The sequence below is a fragment of the Podarcis vaucheri genome (genome assembly GCF_965113315.1).
Source record: "Podarcis vaucheri genome assembly, chromosome: 6".
Taxonomy (NCBI): Eukaryota; Metazoa; Chordata; class Lepidosauria; order Squamata; family Lacertidae; genus Podarcis; species Podarcis vaucheri.
In genome coordinates this window covers 86,878,298-86,905,903 of record NC_138764.1, presented here as the reverse complement: position 1 = coordinate 86,905,903, position 27,606 = coordinate 86,878,298, and the positions used below count along the sequence as shown (strand labels likewise).

The following is a 27,606-nucleotide window of genomic DNA, read 5'->3' as shown; positions in this document are numbered from 1 at the left end:
TGTTCTTATGTAGCTGCCTTGTTTAATGCTTTTTGGATGTCACGTGATCATACTATAAAGCACTTGTGTTCTGCTGTTCTAAGTCAAGCACTGGTAGGAATTGTTCCTTTTTGTTTTTCAATGTATTTCTTATCAAAAAAAAAAAGGTGCAGCATGGCACAAGCAAATCTTTATTCTGAAAGTGTGGCCCAGAGAAATAATTCTGAGAATCACTATACTAGGAAGACAAGTGCAGTATTCTTCAGAAGCACCAAAATTGTGAATTTGAAAGAGTGTGATCAGAGGACTTCATTACAGGAGAGTGAATAATAGCATGACATACCGTGGGGGATAAGCACCACCTCTCATACTGTAGTTGTAAGTGGACCTCATCTCTGTGTAAGGATCTATAGGCTTGTACATTGGTTTCTTTCCCAGCTTCATACAAAGCGCATTCAGCTCCACTGTGGGGGTTACACTATCTAAAGAGAAGAAGATAAAGCAAGTGTTAAAGGTGGAGGTCAGAGAGAATTCCACACTGTGCCCCAGACATTCATTCCCTTGATAGCTAGGAGTAAACTTGAGAAGCATCAAAGGGATGGGTGGTAGGAAGAGAAGGTCATGTGTATTAAATAGGGACAGAAAGCAATTTGTCATTTAAATTTGTTCAGGGGAGGCATGCTTATTTTACAGAAACCAAGTGTTAATGCAAATGCCATGTGAATAGATTTTTTTGCTGCAGCATATAACTTGATTTGTATTTGCAAACTGATATTTAAATATTGGCATTTGACTGGAAAGCCTAGCACTATATGCATAGAATATAGAAGACATGATGTTCTTCAAACTGAAGGCTATCATTACTACAAAAGCTTGCATTACACATGCTTGGTTTAATATAAACACCTTTTCCCCTCACTGAGAGCTCACATGCTGCCCACATTGGTCTTTTATCTGACTGCCAGCCTCTTCTTATTTGCATAGTACCGCGGCACGGTTTGCAAATTCGCAGTTCTGGAGAATTAAAATCAATGGCAGAAATCCAAAATCTACACCTGGGCTTCAAGTGAGCTGGAGCATTCCAGCATCCATGCCCCCAACAACCACCCCAGGCCATAGCCTATGTGCTTCAGAAGTCACTATGAAGGTCAGAGAAAGCTCCATAGCAGCATCTGGTGCAGTGCAAGGGGCTGCAGCTGGAAGGGGACAAAAAAACACACAAATCCTTTACAAGTGCATGGAGGCATATTAAGCACATGCATGGAGCTCTCTGGACTCCATCCAAGATTCTGAAAGACCTCAAAAGCCACAAATAGCTCTCTAGATTTCTTTGTCTTGATTAAATATCACTATTTCCCCAGAGACTTACACAACTGTCCGGCAATATGAGTTGTAAAAGCTCATATTCTACAGATAAAAAGCAACAAAATGCAATAAAGCACACTTGAATAAGGCTTTTATCCAATGTCTATCAGTAGAAAATGTGTTACTGTGAACCAAATTAAGGGAAGACAGGAGATGTTGCTGCCTGGTATCTTAAAGCTGCATGTTCTTATCTAAGACCTCTCCCCCCCACCCCGGAAACTGCTTAAAACAAAGCTGGGAAGGAAGACTAAAAAGCATGGTATGGAGAGGCAAGAGCAACCATAGTTGAGGACAGATGGCAGCAGAGCCAGGGACATTAGAGAAAGGCAAGGAGTTGGGAGATTTACTGAAGACCCACACATTTCAGCAAGTCTACATGAGCTGTCAACTGTCAAAAACAGCAGCGTCCCCTTACCCACCCATCCCTAGCAATCTTCCCTTGACACCAAGGAGTTTTGGAAGCAGTTTGTGACATGGCATGGGGATCTGTTCTCAAAAGGAAAAAATGTAAAATAAAAATTCCACAGCACATCCAGGATCTTGGTGGCACAAACTACCTATTTCCAAGCTCATTCCATGCATCAAAATGATGTAATTTCCCTTCAAGGAAAGCTAATTACAACTAACTCATAGGGTTATTACTCTATGGGCAACCAAGTCCTGCAACCTACCATTTAATCCCCGATTTCTAGGATTATCATCATCTGGTAAAGGAGAGCACCATGCCATCGTCTGCACTCCCTGTGACAAAAGTCTTTTAAATTGTGTTAGCTTCTTCAGGCAAACCAACTTTTTCCTCTAAACTCTAAGTCTCTCCCTAGTTAGCTGCTTGCTTGATTTCTTTGCTGGCGAATTTGTTACAATCATAGCCAGGTGTGTTAATGGTCCATCATGTAGCCAGGGGAGAGAACTGCCTCCTACCTGCATTAGTGTAAGATTAGGAAACCTTATCTGCACACACTACAACTGGATCAAGCCTGAAACTGCCTCACTGTGGCTGACCTGGGCTGGCCATGTCAAATATGCATTTAGCCATCCCCTTTTCTTATGAGACTAACCTGTTGCCCAGAGTGCTTTCAGTGGAAGTATGGTAGACATGGGAAAAGCTTCCCGTTTCCATTTATCCCTGTTTGACTTACTGCAAGCATGGTGTAAATAAACAATAGTATTTTCTGCAAACATTGGGGGCTGTTCCTGGGTAAATAACTTCAGACAGAGCAGAAAGTACGCATTTGTATACATTTCTTATCTTTTCTCAGTTTTGGAAATATTTAGTATTATATAGTGGAATGTTTTTTGTTTTTGTTTTTTTACATAAGAGGAATAAAGAAAACCAATGTAGGTAACAGAAATGAAAATACCATATGAAATATGGGTAGTTTTCTACATAGTGATATGTTCAATCAGTGCAAGGATTGTCCCTTTTGCAACGGATCCCTCTCCCTCTGCTACCCTCCTAAATCCTTTCTTGGCTTTCCCCCAGCCCTCTTCTGGAGCAGATTTGGGGATGACACAGGGCACACCTTGAGCTAGCACAATTATTTAGTTCCATATGGCCCCATTATTACTCTTCTGGCTTTTCCACAGGGTCTACTAGGCGAAGCACAGTAGAGGAAGAACAGAGCTAATATTCTGAAGTGAACGTCCAGACTGGCTTTGATTTATATATACTTGCACATGCCAGGACCAGTTTGGTGCTGGTCTCTCCGTTCATGTGCACAAGAAAGCCATACCACACAATGGAAAATGAGTTTATTAGTTTTTTAATTTGTTCCTTGCTCAAATGAATTGTTTTCAGCCAGCTTCTCAGACACTGCAAATTGCCACTTATTTTTGTACTAAGCGTCCATCAATGCGCCTTACAAATATTTCCAATTCTAAGTGGTAACAATCCTTGCAGCCATAAAGTTAAGAAGCTAGCCAATTCCTTGTCCGTATCACTTTCACAGTGCAAAGTAAATCCTGTTTTCCTTCAATACTTTCTTTTTATGTTTAAGTTACAATTATATGTCTTTAGGTCAATTCAGACTCAAGCTACTCATGATACTGGCTTTGGGTAACATTACTAAATTTCTCCCTGAGACAGCGCTGGGTTTTTGGTTTGCTCCTTTTTTATAAATAGTAAAATGACTGATACTTAAAGAGTTCTCCTGGGGCTGCAGAGCTGGAGGGTGGCACACTCTAGTCCCTGCTGTTGGGAATCAAGGATTACTAGAAGGCCGGACCACTGCCTCACAAACAACATCATGGCAACTGGAGAGCAACCGAAACAAGCAGAGTTGCTGGAAGCTCTATTCCCCCATCTTATTTGCCGAAAGAACACTTGGCTTCCCAGCTGCCTGAGACTGCAAAAGCAAGAGGAAAGAAGACACTACCCCAACCAATTGATGTCCAAGCAAGAACACCAGCAAAGGAAAACCAACTTGGCCCAACCTGGATATAAATGCCTGTAGCTCACCACTTTGTGCAGGGCTTGAACCAATCTTCCTCTTTTGCCTTTTACTTCCCTGCCCCTGTAAACCTTGCCTTTCTAGTCTGTAAGTCTAATGGCAGGGCATGTCTCTTCTTTTTTTTTAATGAGCCTCTTGGGGAGACAATGTATGTCTGAAAAACTGGATGAGAATATGGAAAATAAACAGAACTATCAAGGTTTTGTGCTCCAGTGAAACCCTGAAAAGAACTGTGAGGTTAAGTAGTAACTTTGCACCATCACTTTATCACATTCCTGCTCCCTTGTCGAGGCTAACAATGCATACACCATTCAGCTTTAGAGAAAATTCCAGGGGCAAGATGCAAAGATGGCAAAAGGCACCACGACTTATTGATAAAAGCATGACTTAGTCTAACTTGGATACTCAGCAGACACCAGTGGTGGATTCTTTTTGGCAGCAGGTTAAGCCTGTTTACCCTGGTGTTTGGGTCATGCCAATTATAGTCTGGAGTGGGATCTGCCTAGGATGTGGTTTGATTGATGATTGACATTTTATCCTGTTTTATTGCACTAACTGTTTTATGGAATAGGTACCCCACTCCAAGATCAACTGATGTAGGGTGGGATACAAATTTATTAATTAATAAAATAATGCCAAGCAAAGCCTTCCAAGTCTAAGTAGTGGAAGCATTCTGGAATCCGGAATTTTTAACCACAGAACTTTGGATTCAGAGGGCTAAAAGCTGATTGCACAAATGGGTATCAGCCGACACAATTGTATGCTACTTTAGCACACCTGTGTTCAGGTAGTGGGAAGTTTCTGGCTGTCATATAACCAGGAATTGGCTGTTGTCATGTGGTATATAGGTTTTTTTGCTGTTCTTTAGGAAATTTTATTGAATATTGTATTTTTATTGTTTCCATGTAAACGGCCTTGAATTTTTTTATATTACACGGCATATAAAGATTTGTTACAAATACTTAAACATGATCATCACGCCATAGGATGCAATTATATAACTCAGGGGCAGCTTAGGTGTGCAGTTCCCACTGCAACATCAAGTGATGGCTCACATCACTGTACAACCCATGTTAGCTGTATGTACCTGGGTTCTTTCCTTCATTACGTGATGGGCGAGCTGTAGGTTTAGGAAATCTCGTCCCTTCCAAAGCTTTGGCAGCAGCTGCATGTTGAGCTTTCTTAATACTAGTTCCTTCAGCTTCCCAGTGCTGGTCCCCAAGAGTCAGCTGCACTGTAAACACCTAAGAATGAGAAAGAAGTCTTTACTGCAACAACAACTCACCGCCTGATCTTGCATGTGTGTGATATTTTAATAGTCTGAACACACACAGGTCAAAAGGCACAGGTACAACACTGATCACTCTAAAGCAGGGGTGGCCAATTCCCAAGAGACTGAAATCTACTCACAGAGTTAAAAAAACTGGCAGTGATCTACCCCCTTTTGGGGGGGTTCAGGTCAAAGTTGCTGAGCTTTTTTAGGGAGCAGGAAAGCCCCATTTTTGGGGGGTGCAGGCCTTAACTGAGGTTTTTTTAGGGGAGCCAAAGTTGCTGAGCTTCTTTGGGGGAGCCAGTGATCTACCAATGACCTACCGAAGACAATCTACCGGTTGGACATGCCTGCTCTAAAGCAAATACTTCATGAAACACTATTAAACCACAGGAAAGAAAAGTCGCACGAATTGTTGTAAAAGTATCCAATGTATTTAAAATGTTTTTTTCTATTGTGGCCAAGGACTTTGTGAAAGTAATACACAGAATCAAAGGGATCCAGAAGGCTGTATGCACAGCTACCATGTGCACAGTGAGACCTCCAAGGCCCTTCCTCCCTACCACATTATCGAATGCCGCCCAGTAAGTTGCTTCCTACAGCAAAGAAATCTGGAAACCTTGAAAGCTCTTGTGGGAATGCAGGGCCTGAGGCCATGCAAGGCTATAAATGATAAAATAAGTACTTTGAATTGCATGCTGCCGTTTCCAAACAGTGTGCTTTATTGGACTTCTCCTTTACTATTTCCTCCCCCCTCCGTTTTCTTTTACAGCTGGGTTTGGATACTGGGGTGAAGGTACAACTACCTGCTTAAGCCAGCTGGATTTCAGCAAAGGGCCAAACCTACACTACTTCCCACCCTTCCAAGCTGGTTGAATACTTGATATTGTTTTTTCTTTTATCTGCTGTTATTTTCTGTGCATTTAACTGTTTTCATTACATTTTGTACAGTGCCCTGAGATGTGTGTGGAAGATAATAAATAAATAACGCTCACTGAGTTATATTAGTAGTACCAGCTTAAAAATAAAATCAAGCTGTGCACTGGAAGCTGTGTCAAGCTAACAGACCTCTCACGTTTTGTTTTACTTCAAACACACACACACAAAAACACATTCAAGTCATCGCTTTACTATAAATATGGAAGTCAGACAGGCAATGTTTACCTTCGAGTGAGCTGGACCCTGCTCACTCAAAAGCTTATACTCAGGCTGAATCTTGTTAAAACGGGCTAACTCATTCACAAGACACATTGGGGTTTTCTCTTTGGGGTTTGCCATGTTAGAAGGAACTGAAAAGAAAAGACCAATAGCTACTTCAGCATGGAGAAATCAATCTGATCTCTTAGTATTATTCTACATTCACAGAAGCACTTAAGGACTTTAGCACTCAAAGCTGGGAAAACACCGCACAGAAGCTTAGACTTATAAAATTAAGCGGCTTTCTACAGAAGATGCCCAAAGTAAATTGGTTTCAGAGAATGTTAATTTAGTTGTCCAGAATGCCAGATAAAAGTTGATTGTAAGACTAACTCTAAGGATCAGACAGCAAGTGAATGTTGCAGTTGCAATATAAGGAAAGATCAAACTAATTTGCTTTGCAACAAAACTAGCTAGGTGCCTGCATCCTAAGTTGATGTTTGAAAGCCATAGGCCTCTTGTTTAACCTACACAGCTTCAGGTTCAGAACACACTGTTCAGAAAGTTCCTCCACTGCCAGGACATATTTGGTCCTAATCTGACAGCTTCTCTCTCCCTAAGAATGAAGCTGCTTCACAGGTATTTATATTCTTAATTTCTCATTTTTAATACTTAATGGTCTCTGCTTCTACTTTAAAAAGGGTGTCCCATTTGAGTGCTTCGTCCCAGGTATAGTTTCCATTTTGCCAGTCATCCCAATTTGGAAGAAAACAAGAACACATAGCCCAATAAGCTTTACAGAAGCTTAGTTTGTACAAACAAGGGAGCCCAACCCATGAAAACTCTGTGTCTTCCAGGATTCAATATTCTGAAAGTGGAATCACATGAGGCATACTTTAATTGCACAGAGAATTGGTAATCTGTAGCCTCTGGATAAGCCTTGAGTGGAGCATTGCCGTTAACTCCTGCTTCCCCAAATTCTCAAGGGGTTCTGGAAGTACAAAGCTAGGCTTTTCTAGTGGCCAGAGGCTATAGATGACCAGAACAGTGCAATCAAAATGCCATACATTTTTAATGGTCAGTGCTTATGGAATGCCACACTATTTAAGAATTATGCCACCACCCATGATGATAAACACATAATGGGTGTGTACATTCCAAAGATATTCTAAATCAGTTTGCAATTTTCGTTTGGAGGGATACCTGAAACCTTAGTTTGCCAGATTGAAGAGAGCAAATGGCAAATGCACACATGTAGTCAATGAAGTAAATTACTAGTAAATTACTTAACTACAGTTAAGTTACTAGCATAAACCACTCTATATTAGAAAGGAAGCTCTCTGGAACAATCCTTGTTATACATGTCTTCATGGCTAAACCCATGATCAGAAAACACTGTACAGAACCAGAACGATGGAACAGTGAGTTTGACGATATAAAATATTTATAAAGCCATTTTAGCCATTTGTTTTAATCTTATCTCTGTTTGTTCCATCAAACATTTCTCCTTATAATTTTCACTATTTCCAAAACAACTTCATTAAACAAGCAGAATATGAACAGCATGGGTATTAGGACCTGGCATTTTCTTTTACGGCATTTGACACTCACATTATCATTGAAATATACCAAATAAATTTTCAGGCTTACCTGCAGCTACACTGGTAGATGTAACAGATGCAGAGGGTAAAGCAGAATTTTGAATAGGTCTACCTGCATTTTCAGAGGGCAAAGAGCTAGTGGGAGAAGGAATACTCAAAGGCTGTGCAAGTGATTGGTTCTTGTTTAGTATTTGGCTGCTAGAAAGAGCAGCAGACGGATTCTGGATTTGAACTTGAGACATATTGACTTCCATCCAAAGCTAATTGCTGCAGGTAAACTTGGCTTTGAATGCAGGCTATTTCTGTGCAAGTGCTTGAATTTTTACCTTAAAAAGAAAAGAAAAAGGAGAGAATCAATTGCTTCCCAACCTTTCCACATAAAATATTCAATTGAGATGCCACCAACACCTTACAGTCATGGGAAAAAAGAAAGTACACCCTCTTTGAATTCTGTGGTTTTACACATCAGGACATACCGGGTAATAACAATTATCTGTTCCTTAGCAGGTCTTAAAATTAGGTAAATACAACCTCTGATGAACAACACATATTACACTGTGTCATGTATTTAAGGACAAATACTTATAAGACTATTCTACAAGTATCTTTGGGTTTCTGGGAAAATAGTAAAAGTACTCTTGCACAACTTCAGGTAGAGTGCGTACAGTCTACACAAGCCTTCCATTTGGATACAATCAGTGTTAGGAACTGGGATAGAAAAGCTGGGTTGTAGGCACCAAAACAGAATGTTTAAATGTCATGGGGGGGCCTCAGCAACAATAAATAAATAAATTTTTATTTATTATTTTGATAAGCATGAACTAATATGCAATTCCCATAAGAGAAACATGGTTAATATTACATTTTAACAGAAATTGTTAATACATATTTAATTTGGTGTTTACAGTAAAAATGTTTGTACCATACTTCAGCTCTCAAAACACTTCACTCTTTATTGTTAAACTTCTTAACATATTGTCTATCCTTGACATATACTTCGAAGCTTCAAAGCACATACATTTCAGTAATCCTCGAGTGTTAGCCAGATGCAAAAAATGGCACCCAGACTTTTTGAGGTGCTTGTAAATGCAAAAACTTTAGGTGCAAAATGCGCCTGGAGCCCTGCTAATTTCGAACCCTGGATACAATAAACCTGTGCTGTCAAATGAATGCCAAACTGAGCATGCATGTGGTCAACTGCTCAGGAGTTAGTACTGGGAAAACGATAGTTCAGGCTTTCTGCAAATGGTAGGTTTAGCAGGCAACCTTTCTAGACAAGAAACAATGCTGGGCACAATCCAACACACTTCATCTGTGTTAGCCAAGAAGAATGCATTAAGGACTGCATGCAGAGCAGTAGTGCTTGGTGAAGTGAGTACTTATATCGTCCCAGTGATGAAAGCAAACACAAGGCACTAATGTCAAGTTACCATAGTCCAATTTCTGTCTCCCAATAAAACCTGTAGACGTTTAAAAATTTATCTTGAACCAGCAAAGGTCCTGGCTTTAAAAATGAGCAATCACTGGATGCTAATAGTAGCAATTTGTCTAAGCATTCTGTGGGCCTTCAGAATTGATGTCATGAATAGGCTTCCAAATTTAGAAAGGATGAGTCAAAGACAAAAGTGATCTGCAAACTGCCTCTTAAGGATTTTAGGAAAGACGCGTACTTCTGAAAAGGCAGACAAGGGTTTATGGGCCAGTGGAAGCAAATGGATTTTCAACACAATGAATTGGCATCTAAGAGCCGAAATACACAATCCAAAGTCTCACTTGATGAACCTGATGCTGGACTGCAGAAAGGAAACTGAATGCTCTCCAGCATGCAAACATTTTCTAATACCTGTACATACAAAATAGCAGGCTGGGCTCAACATGCTAGCCTGAGATGTGCAGAAAGTACTCACGTGAAGCACCACAGACCAAAGTCTTCTAATATTCTGACAAGTTCACAAATTTCATTGCCAAAGAAACCAATACTATGGTTGTAAATGAGGTTATCAAAAGCATGCTGCTAGGTTTTTTTGATCCAGAGAGAAAAAGGGTTTACAGCTTTGTTTTACTAAGTTTATATTTAACATGGCACCCACTATTTTAAGGATTTTATTGATTTCCAACTCAGCATTAATGCTTCCTGTAAATTACAATAGCTTGGCTCAGCTTCAAAAGGCACAGCTCCCATAACAGCCATTTTTAAAGCTATGAATGACCATCAGAAACAACATTGGGCATGCTTAAGGAAAGGGACCATAGCTCACTAGTAGCCAGGAGTTTACAGCCCAGCAGCAGCTGGGCCATGTTGTACCTCACACTACCCTTAATGCACTAAGTGCTCAGTGGTAGAGCATAGGGTTCGCATGCAGAAAGTCCCAGGCTCAACTCCTGGCATCTCCAGCTATAAAGTCCAGGTAGCAAATGAAGGGACATCTCTGACAGAGACAGGGAGAAGCCTTGCCAGTTCAAAAAGGACCAAACTAGCACAATCATCAGCTCTACAAATTGCAGGTACAGGAGCCTGATTCACACCTGGAAAGGGGGCTTTGGCCTTTTGCCCTATGCTGTGGGTCCCAATATGGATTAGGCCCTGCTATTTGCATTGGAGGAAAGCTTCCACCCCCCGCTATGAATATAATAGACTTCTACTCCCAACTCTGTGCTGACACTTATTGGGACAGCAGCAGGGAACAAAGGGTGAAAGCCACCGGCCTTCAACTTCAGGGTCTGGATCAGACCTTGCACCTGAAACTTCCTTTTAAAAAGCCATCTGCATAACTGGTAACTGTGTGAATGATGTTGTGCCTAGTTTTGCTTATGGCCTGACCTGGTATGTTCCTACATTTCCAAGAAAGGGACCCAAGAGGCTACAGGTTTCACTCATGTACAAAGAGCACACACACACCAGCCAGGCCTTTGGCCAAAGAGTTGTGTGTGTGTGTGTGTGTGTGTGTGTGTTCTTGCCTGAAGTTCTCTCCATATTAGGTTCAATAATAAAAATTTCAAGTTGCCATTTTAAGACAGAGCATGTTCATAAACGTGTAGCAAGGACATCTTGCATTAGAGATTAAAAAGCTGAAGGCAGGCACATGTGTCACTGAGTAAACCTGTTTTTCCTAAACCAACTGCGCTAGCTGAACTGCTTAGTTGAAGGCCTTTTCTATAAAATGGCCGAGCATGCACATACCACTCTTACAGATTGCCCCTTTCAGAAAACCTTGGACACATCCCATTATCTTGACATGCAATTGAGGCCTGCCCTCTAGATATCTGTTTAGAATGACTCACCACTACATTAAGAGCACTGAGTCACCTGGATATACACAAAAGACAAAAACTGGCTCTCTGCTGAATGCAGGCATCAGCTTTAACATGCACAGCCCCCTAACAATCTGTTGAGAGCAACACACCTAGAGCATATACTCTTGAAAACACATGCCCCCATTTGCAGGAATACTGCCTCACTATTTGGATTGTTTCAATGAAGGAATAAAACATTAACAAAGACATGATTACAGATTTCAGTGGTCTATTATTTGTTTGCTTTATACCAGAATCAAGTATCAGAAATGTGCTGCAGAATGCAGTTAATACTCCAGAGAAATGAACAGGCCTGTGTATATTCTAAGCCACCCTTCACAAGCAATCCCCAATACCTAGGGAAGACTAGTCCATGCCCTTTCAGGTTTAAAGTGTGTCATCCTTATATATGGCATATTGTTGAAGCAAGAGATTCAAAGATGCTGTTGATGGTAATGGAACAGGGAGAGAAGACACAGGTGTTGGGGGAAGCAGTAGCCAGGATATGGGAAAACTGAGAAGAAGTTTCTCTAACCACCCACGGCAGTTTTTTTTTGAGGGTGCAGGAGGGTGCTGCAGTAGGGAGAAGTGCATATGTCTGCTCAGCTCAAGTACTGATGGCTTTGGATACAACTGACATTAAAGCAGCATCTTAAGATAGGAAACTGCAACAGAACTCCCATATACTTGTGTCCACCCCAAAATATCAGCCAGTGATAAAGAGCTGCTGGATTTTCAGAATACCCAATTTCCTGTACCTTTAAGTGATCCAGGGACAGTGTAGCTTTAGCTTTAGTTCCAAGGGGATTTATATGTTGGAGATTGCCTATAAACAAAAGAAAAAGGGGAGAACGTTAGAAAGATGCTTTTGAGTAGTACAGTATTATACTATTCCACAATGAACTACTTATCAACATTACCAGGAGCAGCATTTGGAGAAAAATTCTCGTTAGATTAAAATTGTTCAGCACATATGCTTTGAAAGGTTTAGAAATGTTTACTTTTTCAGAAGTGTTAGCTATGAAGTCATTCCAGAGAGGGTCTTCAAGAGACAGCACCCATTACAGTTAAAAATTAGCCAGTAATTATTTGACACTCTCAAAAGGGAGGCATGCCTGGCACCAACTCTGTCGTCATTTTGGCCTCAGGCAAAGGTGTTTTTGTCTTCCTGGGCATCATCAATTGGATGTTTTTAATCTGAATGTTTATATTTGTGCATTTTAAATATTGTATTACCTTCTTGCTGCAAATCGCTTCAGGGCTTTTTGTTGTTGGAAGCGATTCATAAATTGAATAAACCTAAATCTAAACAAAGCCAGTTCACTCCCCAAAAGGCTGATTTGAAGCATTTCACTATTCCAAACATTTTTGAGGTGGTTAAATGACAATATTTGATGCCTCCTCTTTAGAGCCAGCAAGGTGTTGATCCTGAAGAAAGAGAACAGAGAGTCTTGTTTCCATATTGCCAAAACAAGCCCTGTAGGTATGCTTGAACTGTGTTTAATTTTGGCAACCGTGCCTTCTTAACTGTATCTTGGTGCTACCTATTAACAGCCTCTTCTCAGCCCTGCACAAATCAGAATTATGCACACACATATAAGTACGCACATATAAAGCTCACAATGATAATACATGTCTTTCTGCTCTGGCAACAGAAAGGCAGTCTGCTCTGAGATTTCAAAGCTTGCTGTCCCCTCCTGTTAGGATTAAGCGGAACTAAGAAATAATACTTCATTGTTCATAGATTCCATTAAAATATGATGCCAGAAATGTGCAAGAAACCTACCTGTGCAGGTTTATAAGCAGTTAGTGTAGCAATGACCCCCTGATTTAAGTCTTCAACCACACCAACACACTTGGGCTGCGAATTCCAGGTGTGTCAACTCTCTACATTTTATAGGGAATGAAACCCAATTGAAGTGTGATGACAGCCATGCCCAATCACGCATAGTTAAGTGAAACCAGCTGTGCGAACTTAAATCAGGCCTGAGTGCATTTCAAAAAGTAGCTTTTACAGATACTTTGATCAGTGCTGCACTTTTTAAAAAAGTTACAGAACATTCATGAACATTCCTGTTTAAAAAGTAATTTCTTCATGGCAAATGCCTTAGATTAATCCAAGTTAGTTACTGCAATGCATCCTCATGTTAAACAACTGCCCTGTGCCCGAACATAATTGTGACATGCTTACTGTTTTGTACAAAGGAAGTGGTAGACTGCAGAAATCTGATGACCATGAAGAATAAAGTTAGAGCGGCTAGCGAAATGGAATGCATTTTGGTTAGAATGTCACCCTATGAGATCTACCTTTTCCTCACTTCTAGTCAATGTTGTTGTGAGCATAAAAGATGGCTACACCAGTCCTGATATGTAACAGTGGAGATGTTAGTCAAAATAGGCATACAGCTTCCTCCTCTGCAAAACAAACAGATCAAATGATGCAATACACTGGTGCCCTGCAAGACGAATGCCTCGCAAGACGGAAAACTCGCTAGACGAAAGAGTTTTCCGTTTTGGAGGTGCTTCGCAAAACGAATTTCCTATGGGCTTGCTTCGCAAGACAACAATGTCTTGCGAGTTCCTGCTAGTTTTTTTTCCTCCTCCCCCCCTTTTTCTAAGCCGCTAATCCGCTTATCAGCTGATCGGATCAGCAGATAAGCCGCTAAAAGCCGCTAATAGCGCTAATCCTTCAATGGGCTTGCTTCGCAAGACGAAAAAACCGCTAGATGAAGAGAATCACAGAACGGATTATTTTTGTCTTGCGAGGCACCACTGTAAGTGGAGATATGTAGCTAGCTATGAGTTTTATGGAGCATCAGCAACAAGGCCAAGTTGTACCACAAACTGGAGCAAATTGACCTGACAAAGATATAGTTGACAATGCTTTAAAAGACAACATATTTGTCACTGGAGATTAGGGATGCTAGTGACTACAATAAAGCTCAAGATGAAAAGATTCTAGAGATTCTTCCTGGTCTCCATCCAGCTTGTTACACACACATCCTGCTGGGAAAGATTTGCTGCCCTATACATATGATTCATTATTCTTGTGTGTTGTAGAAGATGCCGTACATACACTACTTTTGTGGGACTCCAGATGCTGGCATTGCTTGCTAGGGCTGATGGGAGTTGTAGCTCAGCAATATCTGGAGGGCCAAAGGCTCCCCACTCCTAATCTACAGCTTTGACATATGCTTGTACCATGGGATCATTATTACCAAAAAGTTACATTCAAAGTCTCTTAAAAACCAAGGTAAGCAAGGCAACATGTCAAGACTTCAATTGGCTATGCATGAACATGATCTATCAAGTTAGCATAACAGCCCATAAAGAGCTCTCACACGGGAGGTTATACGATAGTGTGCTAGTGGTACACACGTCCAAATAGGTTGCAGCCTCTGAATATTGGGGTCTATTATAGTTATTAAAACCCCATGCTGGTGTGTAACACTTGCCAACCACCAAGTGATTTGTCCACATTTCTTTCAAAGTTCTAAGAATAATTGGTGGGAATTTAAGTACCGGTACTTGTTTCCCGACTGCCTGAACGTTTAACCTTTACGTTCCTAGGGACAGAGGTGTCTTATGTCTGCCATTTACACAAGTCACATGCAATAACAGGTAGCAAATAACTTTGAAATGGAAATAACAACAGCAGCTTTACATGTTAGATAATCTACTACAGAAGTTCTGTAACTACATTGCAAGCCCAAAAATAGTTTGCAATCTGCCCAACTATTCACCAATTGCTCACAGACAAAGTTCTTTCTTGCTCCAGGCAAAACTGGCCAGACCTCTTTCTAAAAACATGGACATGCTTTGATGTTCCTAACAGTGCAGATTGTCAGTGTTACATATGACTGTAAGACAGAGGAAGAACCCACCTCTCCCCTCATGTTTTGCTAGTTTGCTTGCAAGAGCCATCTTAATGGCACTACAAGATTACATTACTACCACTATGATTTGTGCTATGCTCAGTAATATATTTGTGGTATGTGCTATATGTTTGCCAATACACTCTGTGTGTGTGTGTGTGCGCGCGCGCGCGCATGTGTGGAGAAAGAGAGAGAGAATACATTTGGATTCAAGCATACTCCCCAAGATTGGATTTTCAGGTCTTAACATGTACATTATGGGGTCCTGAATGTTTTTATCATCAACATTTTCAGCGGTTCACTTATTACCAACACAGATAACCTAGAGTTCAATCTTCTTGTGGTTCTAAAGAACACTGTTCCTCAGAACCCCAGGAACTTCAGATATACCAACTACATTTTCATTGTGCTGGACAGTACATGACTAGGGACTCATACTATGACATGCTAAAAGGGATAGAACAGGGAAGAATTGGGTACTCCATCCAGATGGAGGATTGGGGAAGATTGTGGCAAAAGGATTTAAAATTTACAGCCTGCTACACAATAAAAGAAAACTTCATGAAAATGCTATACAGGTGGTACATAACCCCCAGCAAACTGGCCAAATATATAAATCAAAGTCAAGTGTATGCTGGAGGTGTAATCAAGGGGAAGGAACGATGAACCACATGTGGTGGGGTTTGTGACAAAAATAATTTTGGGGGGAATTTTGTCTATGACGAATTTTTTAAAAATGTTCAAAAAAACATTTGAGAAGAAACCCAAAGCCTTTCTTCTGGGCATTATGACAACTGATATTTCAAATGATTAAAAAGGGTATTCCTATATGCTACAACAGCAGCAAGAATGTTAATCACTAGAAATTGGAAGGGTGATAGGACACCAACAAAAGAAGAATGGCAAATCAAATTGTGTTAGTATTTGGAATTAGCAAAAATGACAGAGGCAATTAGGAACCAACCAAACAAAAAAATTAAAAAGGAGTGGGAATGTATAATTATTATTATTATTATTATTATTATTTAATTAATTAATTTATTATTATTTATACCCTGCCCATCTGGCTGGGTTTCCCCAGCCACTCTGGGCAGCTCCCAACCGAATGTTAAAAACACAATACAGCATTAAACATTAAAAACTTCCCTAAACTGAGCTGCCTTCAGATGTAAAAGATTATATGGAAAACACTGTTCTCAGATAAAATCCTTGATACGTTTCGACTAAATTTTGCAAAGTAAAGAACAGATAAGAGATATTGTGTAAGAGAAGGGTAATAAGGAAAAACAACACAGGTGAAAAGAGAAGGAAGAAACAAGAAGCCGCACTGAGGTTGTGGGAAGTCACTTGTAAAGAAATATTGTTATTGTTTGGTTGATATATGTGCACAATATATGTTAAAGAGTGAATGGAATACGTATATGAGTAATAATTTTAAAACTCAATTAAAGAAGAAAAAGATCAGGGAAGAATTATCGGTAACTGGTAAGAAGAACTGCCTTATAGTTCAGTCTAAAGTCTGCTCCCTGAAGTAAGACAGGCTGAGATGTTGTATGCATTTTGTTGGATGCTATTTTTTATAGGTTTCCCCAGAAAGACAAGCAATATCTAGATATGTGAAAGGCATACTGGTGGGGGGGGGGACCAGATCAGAAAAACTGGGAGGGGGGAACCTAGGTTTTTTCCGGGTCTTCTTGTCTCCAGCTATTTGTTGTACCTTTATTGTCCATCAATATGGTATTTTAAAATATTAAATGGTTTAGAAATATTCCAATTAAAATATGGAGGAACCAGGTAACTGTTTACAGCAAAAGCCACTGGATGCATCAATAAAAGCTTATGCCATAATAAATCTGCCCAATGTTAAGCCTCTCTACAAGACTCTGGTTTTGTTGCAACTGACTTATATAGGTATTCTTCAAAGAAGTGAAATGAAGGGTATGCATCAGTGCTTTGGCTCAATTACCATTCATTCGAGCAAGATTTGTACCTATGAGTTCCCTGATGGAATGCATTCTGTAGCTGTGAAAAGTGAAAAACAACAAAATGTATGTTCCATGTCAAAAGGTACCCAAACACTTTGAAATGGAAAGAATTCAGTCTGCCAAACACAAAGATAGCAGGGTAAGCATATTTTAAGAAAGACTGCCAATTCCAAAATTGATGGCTAATACCGATGGTACCTGCAGCAATCCCTTCGTTGTAGCTGCACAATTGTACAAATGGAAACACCTCCTGCCTCTTTGAGACTTTCAACAGCACACCATGCTAAAAGCAAAAAGCATTAATGCTTCTGAGACCGGTGAAATTGCCACCCTAACTCAATTCAGGCTGTCTGCAATAGCACAATAAGTAAGGCCATGTATGGTAGATGCGCAACAACTGGTAGGTTGTGACGCTCTATGGTAGGTCACACCAGCAGCACTATCAACTTTTAAGATAATAAAATGGAGAAAAAGGAAAAGCAAACAAATATTTAGTAAAAAAAGACAACAGAAGGAGGCACCATGTTGTAGGCTAAACTTCAAGTTAAATTCTAGGACTCAGGGGGAGGAAGCCGCAGAAGGAGCAGTGGTAGGTGAGCAAGCCTGGTCCACAGAAAGTCTCTAGCTCTGCTCTCAATTCCATTTCAGCCCCTCTCTCTTTCCTCTCATCCAACAGGTCTGCACAAGGGGCAGTATTCATACACTAGATTACTGTTTAACCTTTGGGCCCCAGATATTGTTCGCATATATTGTTCAACTACAATACCCATCATCCCCAGCAAACATGGTCAAAGGTCAGGGATGACAGGAGCTGTAGTCCAACAGCATCTAGGGATCCAAGATCGAAGAACACTGCACAAGGCCATACCTCCACCATCCTAATTTTGATGTTATGGATCATCCCATGGTATACTACTCAAGGAAGTGTCGAAGGAATATCCTCTATGGCCCCACTTCAGTTTGTTCCTGCAACCGCTTTCAGTTTACTTAAGAGTTTTGCTAAGCAGCAGAGCAACTGGTAGGGACAAATCATTCACACTGCACTTCAGACACTGTTGCATATGCCTAAAACCAATGTTAGCCTAGGTTTTACAAACAAGTTCACACATTTGCATTTATTATGTGCTGACTGCAGCTTCACACAACATGTATAAATAAGCCATCACAGATAGATCTGTATTTACTCCTAAACAATGTTTTTCAACAGATTCAGTTCACACCCTTAGCAGTTGTTTGTCAGTTGTTGTGTAATCAAGGGATATACAGGCCATGCATTAATCATCCCCCAGTAAGTCTTTGGAACATGACTTTACTAGTGTCACAAAAGCGTAAATTCACTTAGAGATCACTTCCTTCTCCTTTCACAGTCCTATCATGCATTAAGTATCACGAAGTTCTATACGACATTTCCTAGTAAGAGTTATTAAAATTGAAGCTTTAATCTGAGAGCATCTTACTAGTCAGGTATGAATGTCTGATAATATATAGCACAGAATACAGTCTAGCAAAGCTGAATTTAATAAAAAATGTTAAACATTCTGGTGCAGTGTCAAATATCTACAGTGGTGCCTCGCAAGACGAAATTAATCCGTTCTGCGAGTCTCTTCGTCTTGCGGTTTTTTCGTCTTGCGAAGCATGGCTATTAGCGGCTTAGCGGCTATTAACGGCTTAGCGGCTTTAAGAAAAAGGAAACAAACTCGCAAGAACTCGCAAGACGAAGCAAGCCCATAGGGAAATTCGTCTTGCGGAACGACTCAAAAAACGGAAAACTCTTTCGTCTTGCGCGTTTTTCGTCTTGCGAGGTACCACTGTATTTGATCAAGTGTTTGCTTTGTAGGGTCACCATACAGTGCTATTTAGAACATGACTTAAAACAACCAGACTGATAGTTTAAATCACATCGGTCTCTTGACTACCAGTTAACTTCTACAGGATTTAGCTTTACGATTCCATGAAACCCACAGTATTAAAATATTTTCAAGTTCTCAAGCATATACTAAAGTGTGACAATGTGGCTGTGACAAAGTATTGTTCGCTATAATTCCTACTCACCAGGACTGATTCAGAGAACTGGATTGGGAGATTATGTGTCTGCCCCCTGTTTAGTATTATTAATATTTTTTTATTACCCACCCTTCACTCTAAGGTTCCAGGGCAGGTTAGAACATTAAAGCACAATATTAAAAACAGTTTAAAGTTGCAATAATAAAAATAAGGTGGGTCCTAAAGATCCACAACTCCATTATACAGCATTTTGGAAGGTGCATAATGGAGGTGCCAGACATAACTCTGTGGGGAGGGAATTCCAGGGTTTAGAAGCCACCACAGGGAATGCCCTCTCCTGGCTGTCACCTGCAGGAACTTCCAAGAGTGTCCCTTCTGCTGGTCTCAGCATGCAAAAAGGTCTGTAGGGAAGGAGGTGGTCTTTCAGATATTTGGGGCCCAAATGAAGTTGAATAGGGCTTGAGAGAACTTTGAATTGTGCTGGGAAATGAACTAGTAACCAGTGCAGCTGTTTTAAAAGAGGGGTTATAGGAGATGTAAACGGAACCTCCAGCTGCTGCACTTTGGACCAACTGAAGTTTCCAAGTCATCTCCAAGGGAAGCCCCATGTAAAGCATGTTGAAATAATCCATTCTGGAAGTTATCAGAGCATGGAATACTGTGGTCAAATCTTCTCTGTCCTAAAGTGAACCTGCCAGAGCTGAGAAAAGGCAAAACCAGCTACTGAGGCCTCCTGAGCCTCCAGTGACAGTACTGAATCCAGGAACACCCCCAAATGATGAACCTGCCCCTTTCATGGGAGTACTGATGGAACTATATGAAACCACTAGAAGCACTCATCAAATTGGGGCACAGTGTTAGGCTGATATGCCAACTATGCTCTTTCCTGGACAGGGTTAGCTACTGTGATTCACGTGGCTACTGTAATGTGCTCTATGTGGGGCTCCCTTTGGGAATGGTCCAAAACCTGCAGCTGGTGAAGAATGCTGTGGCCAGGCTGCTGAGTGGAGCACCAAGATGTGCACATATTACACCTGAACTGAATGAACTGCACCGGTTGCCAATCAGTACCAGAGCATGTTCAAGGTCCTGTTAATATATAAAACCCTAAAAGACAACCTGCCACTGTTCTTAGATCATCTCAGGAAATTCAACTTGTGGCACTGCATCCTACAGAATATCATGTGGTGGTGACCCAAAAACAGGCATGCAGAGTGCCCTTCCTTCTGCTGTATGTGAAGCAGCAACCATCAGTTGCTGCAGAAGTCTTGTGAAGACGTATCTTTTCACCCTGGCTTCCCCTGACTTTGCTTCACATATTTGAATCTTCTGAATTTGCTTTTATGCATTTTTATAATGCTGTTTTACTAGTTTCAGGTTCTGTTTTAATGTATTAAAGATTTGTTTTCTTTTTTAGACTGCACACTGCTGCACACTGAAGTAGTAAGTGGTATATAAATGCTTTGAAATAAAATGAAAAATTCATATCACCAAAGATGAAGCAACATATGCAAATACAAAACTATTTAAGTTTCAGAAGTGGTTCTGGTTCCAGGCTGAAGTGGAAAAGAGTACACATCTAAAGCTTGCTCATATTGCTAAAGTTAAACGACAGGAGACCAATTAAGTTTGCGGGCATATATAGTGGAAAAAGATTAAACCATTAGAGCCATTAAGCCATTCATTACTTCCATTAGGAGATGAAAGCATTATGTTTGTAAGCGAGAACACAAAAGACTTTCCCTCCAATTAAACTGAAACTTGACAGCAATATTCCAAGGCTATCTTGGAGAAAGCAAGTCTTGGGAGAAGCCTGAAGCAACTAAAGTGTGATCCAGTAAACACTACAGGATTTACCGTATTTTTCGCCCTATAGGACACACTTTCCCCCCTCCAAAAATGAAGGGGAAATCTGTGTGCGTCCTATGGGGCGAATACAGGCTTTCGCTGAAGCTTGGAGAGCGAGAGGGGTCGGTGTGCACCGACCCCTCTCGCTCTCCAGGCTTCAGGAAGCTATCAGCAAGCCTGGGGAGCCCGCGAGAGTTCCCGCAGGGCTCCCCACGCTGCAGATAGCAGCCTGCTGCACGGAGCGCGGGGCGCGCTGAAGCAGAGCACCCGGCGCACCGGGCAGACATCCGCAGCGTGGGGACCCCTGCGGGAGTTTTTTCCTTTATTTCCCCCCAAAAAAATTAGGTGCGTCCTATGGGACGAAAAATTACAGGCTCTACACTCCAGCGTTATTTTCTTGACCAGAGAAATGAGAAAGCACATGCCCTGCAACTGACACAACCCAGGATAGAGAAGCATTACCACCTGCCTCGCACAGGTACAAGACGAGAACATCAGGGAACTCGGCAAGGCATGTACATATTAAGAACACGATGCACATGACTATCAAGAAACGTTGAGCAGGCTGCACAATCTCACCCGATCAAGAAAGGCAAGATGAAGAACTGGGGCAGAGACGTGTACTACTGCAGCCCACTGTGCAGAGATTTGTCACCAGTTACCCCGTTACCCCTTTTTTTGCACAGGTAATTCGGGATAGCTAGAACGCAACCTTCCCTTTCTACGCTCCTCCTGCCCGCCACGAACTTTGCTATGCCCGCGGCGAAGATCCCTGTTAACAGGAGCGCCGGCCAAGTGGAAAACGTAAGGCGACCCTTGCAGGATCAGGCCACGGGGTGGGGGGTGGAAAGGCCTCCCAAACCCGGCCTCCTGCTCTCTCACAGGTGCCTCTGGGAAGCCCACGAGCAGGACACGAGGAGAGCAAGGAGGCAGAGCGAGCCGGCGGCGGGAAGAGCCCGGGACGGACAGGAGGGAAGGCGGGTCGAAGTCGAAAGAACGGGGGAGTGGTGGGTCTTCAAGCCAGCTCCCCACGGACCCCTTCCCCTAAATAACAGGAGGCAGAGCCTTGCAGCCTCGAGCCCCCCACCTGCCAGCAGCCCACCCGCGCCCCCCACCCCGGCCGCCGCCTGAGGGGCCCGAGCCTCGTCTCCCGCGCCCCGTCCATAGGCCCAACCCCAAGCGCAGGCCCGGCCGAGGCCTCTCCCCTCCCACATATCCCAGCGCCGCGGTAGGAGTGGCGGGCGGGGGGCGGCTGGGAGGGACGCCCGCCTTGCCTGGTTGCCCACCCGCCCGCTGCTTCTCCGCCCCTCACCTGGCGGTTGTTTTGGGCTGCGGCTCCCGGGCCGGCTCGTCTTGGCGGGCGGGCCGTGGGGCGGCTCAGTCCATGGGCAGCTGGCAGGCCGAAGAGGGGGGGGTCCGGGGAAAGGGGGGGGGAAGGCGAGCGAGTCGCGGCGGCGGCAGACACAGGGCAAACACTAAAGAGAATGAGCGGGGCCAGCTCCGGCCGGGAAGGAAGTGACGGCACCACGCGACGGCGTGGGGGGAGGAGGAGGAGGAGCCAACCAGGCCTCTCGCAGCTATTTATAGCGCCGCCCAGCGCGGAGCGCGCCGCCAATCCCGGCTTCTCCGGCCGGCGGGACTACTCCTCCCGGCATGCCCCGCGGCTGTCACTTAGGCGGCCCGTCGGAGTCTCCAGCTCGCTCTCGCTTTCCCTCCCTTCCGCTTTGCGAAGGAGGCGAGACTACATTTCCCAGCATGCTGCGCTCGCAGGGGAAGTGACAGCTCTGCCGCCACGCGCTTTCCAACCAGAAACCCTGGGACTCCCGGCCGCAGCCGCGCCGGAGGACGCGGGGAGGGAGGTAGTGGGGCAGCGGGGAATGCGGGGCGTGTGAGCTGGGAGGAAACTATTCCTGTCGGGTCCCCAAGGTTGGCCCTCGCGGGAGGTGGACACGCTTGTTTTTCTTTCTCAGCTGAGAAGACCAGTGAAGGGCGAGGCTTTGCTTACGCAGAATTGCACCCTGTGTTCCGTTCCTATTAAAGAAAGCGGGTGCAACGAGCTGAATGAACTGTTTTCGGAGTCTGGAGTAGATTTAGGGCGGGGAAGGAAACAGAGGGGACAGCCCAGCATTGTATAATATTGGTATCTGTTATTTCGCGGTTAAGTTTTGGGCGAATGAAGAAACTGGATGGCAGGATTCCTTAATAAACAACCATTATTTGAGATAGGAATTATTTCTCTGGAATCCCAGTTTTGCTCTAAGTAGAACCCACGTCCTTCTTTTATTGAATGCTAGGGCACCGACCAACAGGTTCGCAGATACGTATTGTGCTTCTTTGCATAAAGCAGGCGTGGGGACCCGGTGCCCCCCTCTCCCAGACGTTGTTGACCCATAACTCCTTTCATCCCTGATCATTGACCATGCTGGCTGGGGCTGATGGGAGTTGGAGTCCAAGAGTACCTAGAGGGGCGCCGCTTTACCATCTCAGGCTTAAAGGTTGCTTCATTTCGCGTACTCTTCCTGAATCATAAAAGTGAATGAATTGCAGCGCCATAAAATCCTCTCCTTTTTGAAACTGTGGCCTGAATCATCAGATTTGACCTCCAGATCAGTAAGAGATCACTTTCGCTCTGGGAACGCAAGATTCCGGGTGGGGGGAGATAGTTTTCTAATTTTCTAATTAATTTTCTAATTAAGCTAGATCAAAAGCTCTCGCACCACTCCTTCAAGCAATACAGAGTTTGCAATTGCAGCCTTATCTATGGAACGGACTGGAAGATGACAGCATTCGCTGCATGTTTTTTCTGACTCCTAGGGGTTTTTAGTGCCTCCTTTCCGTCAAGCTCCGACTAAAACTTGAGAAAGTAACTGTGGGTGCTGGGTATTGTAGTCTTTTACGCAGTAGTACTGGAAGCCGCTGAGCCAAGCATGCTGCTCTATTTAAAGCAAGTCGGCCCCCCAAGGAGCTTCCGCAAAGTGCTTATGTGGCAAATGAGTGGGCGAGAGCTTACAGGCTGCGCGCTGCCGCATGTCCTAATAGTGTTAGCTGAGAACATGATTGGCGGTAGAGACTGCCGCAAAACCTGCCCCACGCATTCTAGCTGTGTTATTTCAGACATTCCTTTAAGCAGAACGGACTTTTTAGCACTGTACAGGAGTGGGCGAATTTCAGGCTTGTCAAATCTACTTTGCTGCTTTTCTCCTGGAACCGCGACCAGTCAAAACCAGGCACAAAAGAAACACATTGGAATTAAAGAGGAGAGTTGCCTCTGAGCCTAGCCTAGGGATTTGTTTTTAGTACCAGAACCAACCTGAATTCAAAAGTCCTTACACACACACACACACACAGTCCACTTTCTTAGTTTTCATTTCAGCAACCTAACCTTATATAATTACTCATGTTCTTAACATTTGGTGGGAGGGGCGTTCCACAGGATGAGTGCCACTACCAAGAAGGCTCCCTGCCTGGTTCCCTGTAGCTTCACTTCTCATAGTGTGGGAACCTCCAGAAGGCCCTTGGAGCTGGATCTCTGGGCTGAACAATGGGGGTGTAGACGCTCCTTCAGGTATACGGGCCCAGGCCATTTAGGGCTTTAAAGGTCAGCACCAACACTTTGAATTGTGCTCGGAAACATACTGGGAGCCAATGTAGGTCTTTCAGGACCAGTGTTATATGGTCTTGGCGGCTGCTTCCAGTCACCAGTCTAGAACACCCTGCTCACAGTCTAAAATACGGCTGAATGGATACGTTTTCCTACCTAAGGTGGGGTAGCAAATGGCACCCCCCTCCCGGCCAAAAAAAGGCACAAAATTGGCTTAAAATGAAAATTTCATATCAATAAGTATAGCAAACATCAAGACTACTTTTGCACCTGTCTTCTTTTCCCATAGGACTAAAGATTTGGCTGCCCCAAAGTACTGAGATAGAGCCAGAGAATTATATAGTTTAAGGTATATGTCCCATGGACTGCCAACATTGTTCCTTTAAGGTCTTCTCCTAGCATCCATTAAGCCTCTGACCCCCTGAATGCACTTCCTGCTCTCTTGGTCATGAGGCTGGTTACCTTTTCCTTCCCTTGAATAGAGATGGAGGAGGAAGTTCAAAGAGACACTTTTTCTGGTTTCCTCTTTCAGTTCTATCTACTTTTCCAGGCTGATTAACTATACTGGATCTGACTTGGGAAATCCAGTCTTTCAATGGGATGGACTGATCCTCAGAGGGGGGGAAAGAGATGTTCAGAGTGGGGACGGGACCCAAAACTACCCCCCCCAAAAAAAACAACCCTAAAAAAGGTTGGTGACTATATCCTATGAATAGGCACACTGTGTTCTTCCTTCTTTTGGGGGGAGCGGGGCGTACATTTATTCATGAATAAATTACATGTGCAACCTGATCCTATCTAGGCTCAAAAGGAAGAGTTGGGGTTGGGGGCTACTGCTGTTGCCACCATCCCCAGCATCTGCTGCCTCCCCCTTTTTAAAAAATCTTTTTATTTAGTTTTAACAGTACAAAATTATATTAAAAAAATCAATTACATATCCATATGATTCCTCTGAATCTCAGGACTTTCCCCCCACCCCTTCACTGGAGTCCCATTTTAATCATTTAAAACTGCATCTTCTCCAAACTCTTATTATTTCAATCCATATTTTCCATGGTAATTGTTACACTACAAATGAAATCAAAGCATCTGCTGCCTTAGGCCTTTGCCTAATGGTAGAGCCAGCCCCGAAAACTAAACAATGAAGATTTTTAAAAAATGTGTTTTGCTTATGAAAGATGAGTCCCTGAAGTAGAGCTGCAGTTTAATCAACTGAAGGCTTTCCCCCTTCCTATCACTGTAGAAAAGTTATTTCCCCCTTCTCTCTCCACATTCCAAGGTTGGTACCTGCCATCCTTTGTTCTTGGGCAGCGGAACAGGGACAGATGTTCAAAAGGTATCCCATGTGCTTGGAGGCATTGCTGCTCTGTATTGAGGAGTTGGCTTGGCGAGGAAAAAGGACAATCAGCACATGGAATATCTCCATATAAGCTGCAATTCTGCAGCATTGCTTGGTTGTAAAGCCCCACTGAAATTAGTAAGCCCTCCTCAGTAGCCTGATCCAGAAACTATTAATTTCATGCTTATGCAAGTTTAATCAACCAGCATTTATTTAATCTAGTGACAGCCCTAATAAAGCAGCACATGGGCAGAGTTAGCATTACATGCAAGTGTATATTACATATGAAACCTAAAAGGTGATCTCTCTGCCTCTTACAGCATGATAACTTTGTGGACGGTTTTTGCTTAGAACCGGAGCTTGGGGCAAATAATTGGGAAATCCCTGCTTGTCATTTTGACTCAATTCTTTGCCCCCTTTGGGCTGCTAGGTTAAATGGTACAACAAAACAAATGACTGACTTCCTATCAGTCTCATGTCTGCATCTACCGCCTCCTACCTTGCCCTCCAGAACCAACACTGCCTGCCCTCCTTTCCCCTTCTGGTAGAGCAGAGCCCCAGTTCTACTTTCTCCTTGGCTTGCTTTCTTCAGCACCATGGGGTTCCATCCAATGTTATCCCTGGGGTGATGAGTAAAAGCTTCCATCAGCAGAATAGAGAGGGTAGGCTGTACCCCATTGCCTCTAGCGGTAGCATGAAGGAAAAGGCAATGAATGGTGGCACCAACCAGGAACCATCCAGAGGAGGAGTTAGCTCCAGGGAACTCTCGCTTCTCTTCTTGCTGCCTGAAAGAACACTCAGCTCCAGCTGACTGCTACACCCCAAGACTGCAAATGCAAGGAGAAAGAACACTCTGGCCCCATCCACCAGTCAAAGGAACAAAAACCACCAATTGCTTATTAAGCATTATCACCAACAAAGGAAGATCAGCCTGGCCTGAACTGGATATAAACACCCTCTTAAACCTCATCACTTTGTTCTGACCTTGAAAAACTTGATCTCCTTCCTCGATGTTTTCCTAGTCTGTTGTTTTTTTCATTTTGCAAGCCTGATGTCAAGGGTTTCTCATTACTTACTTACTTATTTGAGCCACTTGGGAACTACAAGTGTTTGAAAATTGTGACTGAAATACAGTAAATAGAAGCTTTTGTGCAAACTTATCCTAAGTTTAAAATACAGTGGTGCCCCGCAAGACGAATGCCTCGCAAGACGGAAAACTCGCTAGACGAAAGAGTTTTCCGTTTTGGAGGTGCTTCGCAAAACGAATCTCCTATGGGCTTGCTTCGCAAGACGACAATGCCTTGCGTGTTCCTGCTGGTTTTTTTCCCCTTCCCCCCCCTTTTTCTAAGCCGCTAAGCCGCTTATCAGCTGATCCGATCAGCAGATAAGTCGCTAATAGCGCTAAGCCGCTTATCAGCTGATCCAATCAGCAGATAAGCCACTAAAAGCCTCTAAAAGCCGCTAATAGCGCTAATCCGCTAATCCTTCAATGGGCTTGCTTCGCAAGACGAAAAAAACCGCTAGACGAAGAGAATCACAGAACGAATTCTTTTCGTCTTGCGAGGCACCACTGTAGAAGGTTCTTTAGACATTGGTACATGAAAACATATCTAAAGGCCCATTGCTACTGTCTGTGTTGCATCAGGATTTCTGGAGTTACACACACACACCCACACCCACCCACACCCACCCAGGTCATGAGTCCATACTAAAAAAGGAAATCAGTATACATTTCACTGTCAACTTGATTTTTGAATTGGCTCGTGTCCTATTCTTGCTGCAGAAAATGGTTTGTACTTGGTTCTTAGGTAGTCACACACTCATGCAGTACTGAGGCCCAGACCTTCAGCAGTAGAAC

The 27,606-nt window shown here is 43.0% G+C and overlaps 1 protein-coding gene across 4 annotated transcripts in view; it reads right to left on the bottom strand.

Annotated features, from left to right (window-relative positions):
• The window catches only part of STAU1 (staufen double-stranded RNA binding protein 1), a 39,442-nt gene extending 17,143 nt beyond the window's left edge, over nt 1-22,299 (bottom strand). For 2 of the 4 annotated variants that reach the window (XM_082226021.1, XM_082226024.1), the window contains exons 1-6: nt 22,121-22,298; nt 11,855-11,922; nt 7,852-8,128; nt 6,229-6,353; nt 4,882-5,038; nt 323-461 (exon numbers count right to left, since the gene is read on the bottom strand). In XM_082226021.1, the coding sequence (XP_082082147.1) occupies nt 323-461; nt 4,882-5,038; nt 6,229-6,353; nt 7,852-8,056 (626 nt within the window). In that variant the 5' untranslated portion in view covers nt 8,057-8,128; nt 11,855-11,922; nt 22,121-22,298. Of the gene's footprint in view, nt 1-322; nt 462-4,881; nt 5,039-6,228; nt 6,354-7,851; nt 8,129-11,854; nt 11,923-12,332; nt 12,525-22,120 lie in introns of all 4 variants that reach the window. The other 2 variants (XM_082226022.1, XM_082226023.1) reach the window with 2 other exon arrangements.
• Between the last annotated feature and the right edge of the window lie 5,307 nt (nt 22,300-27,606).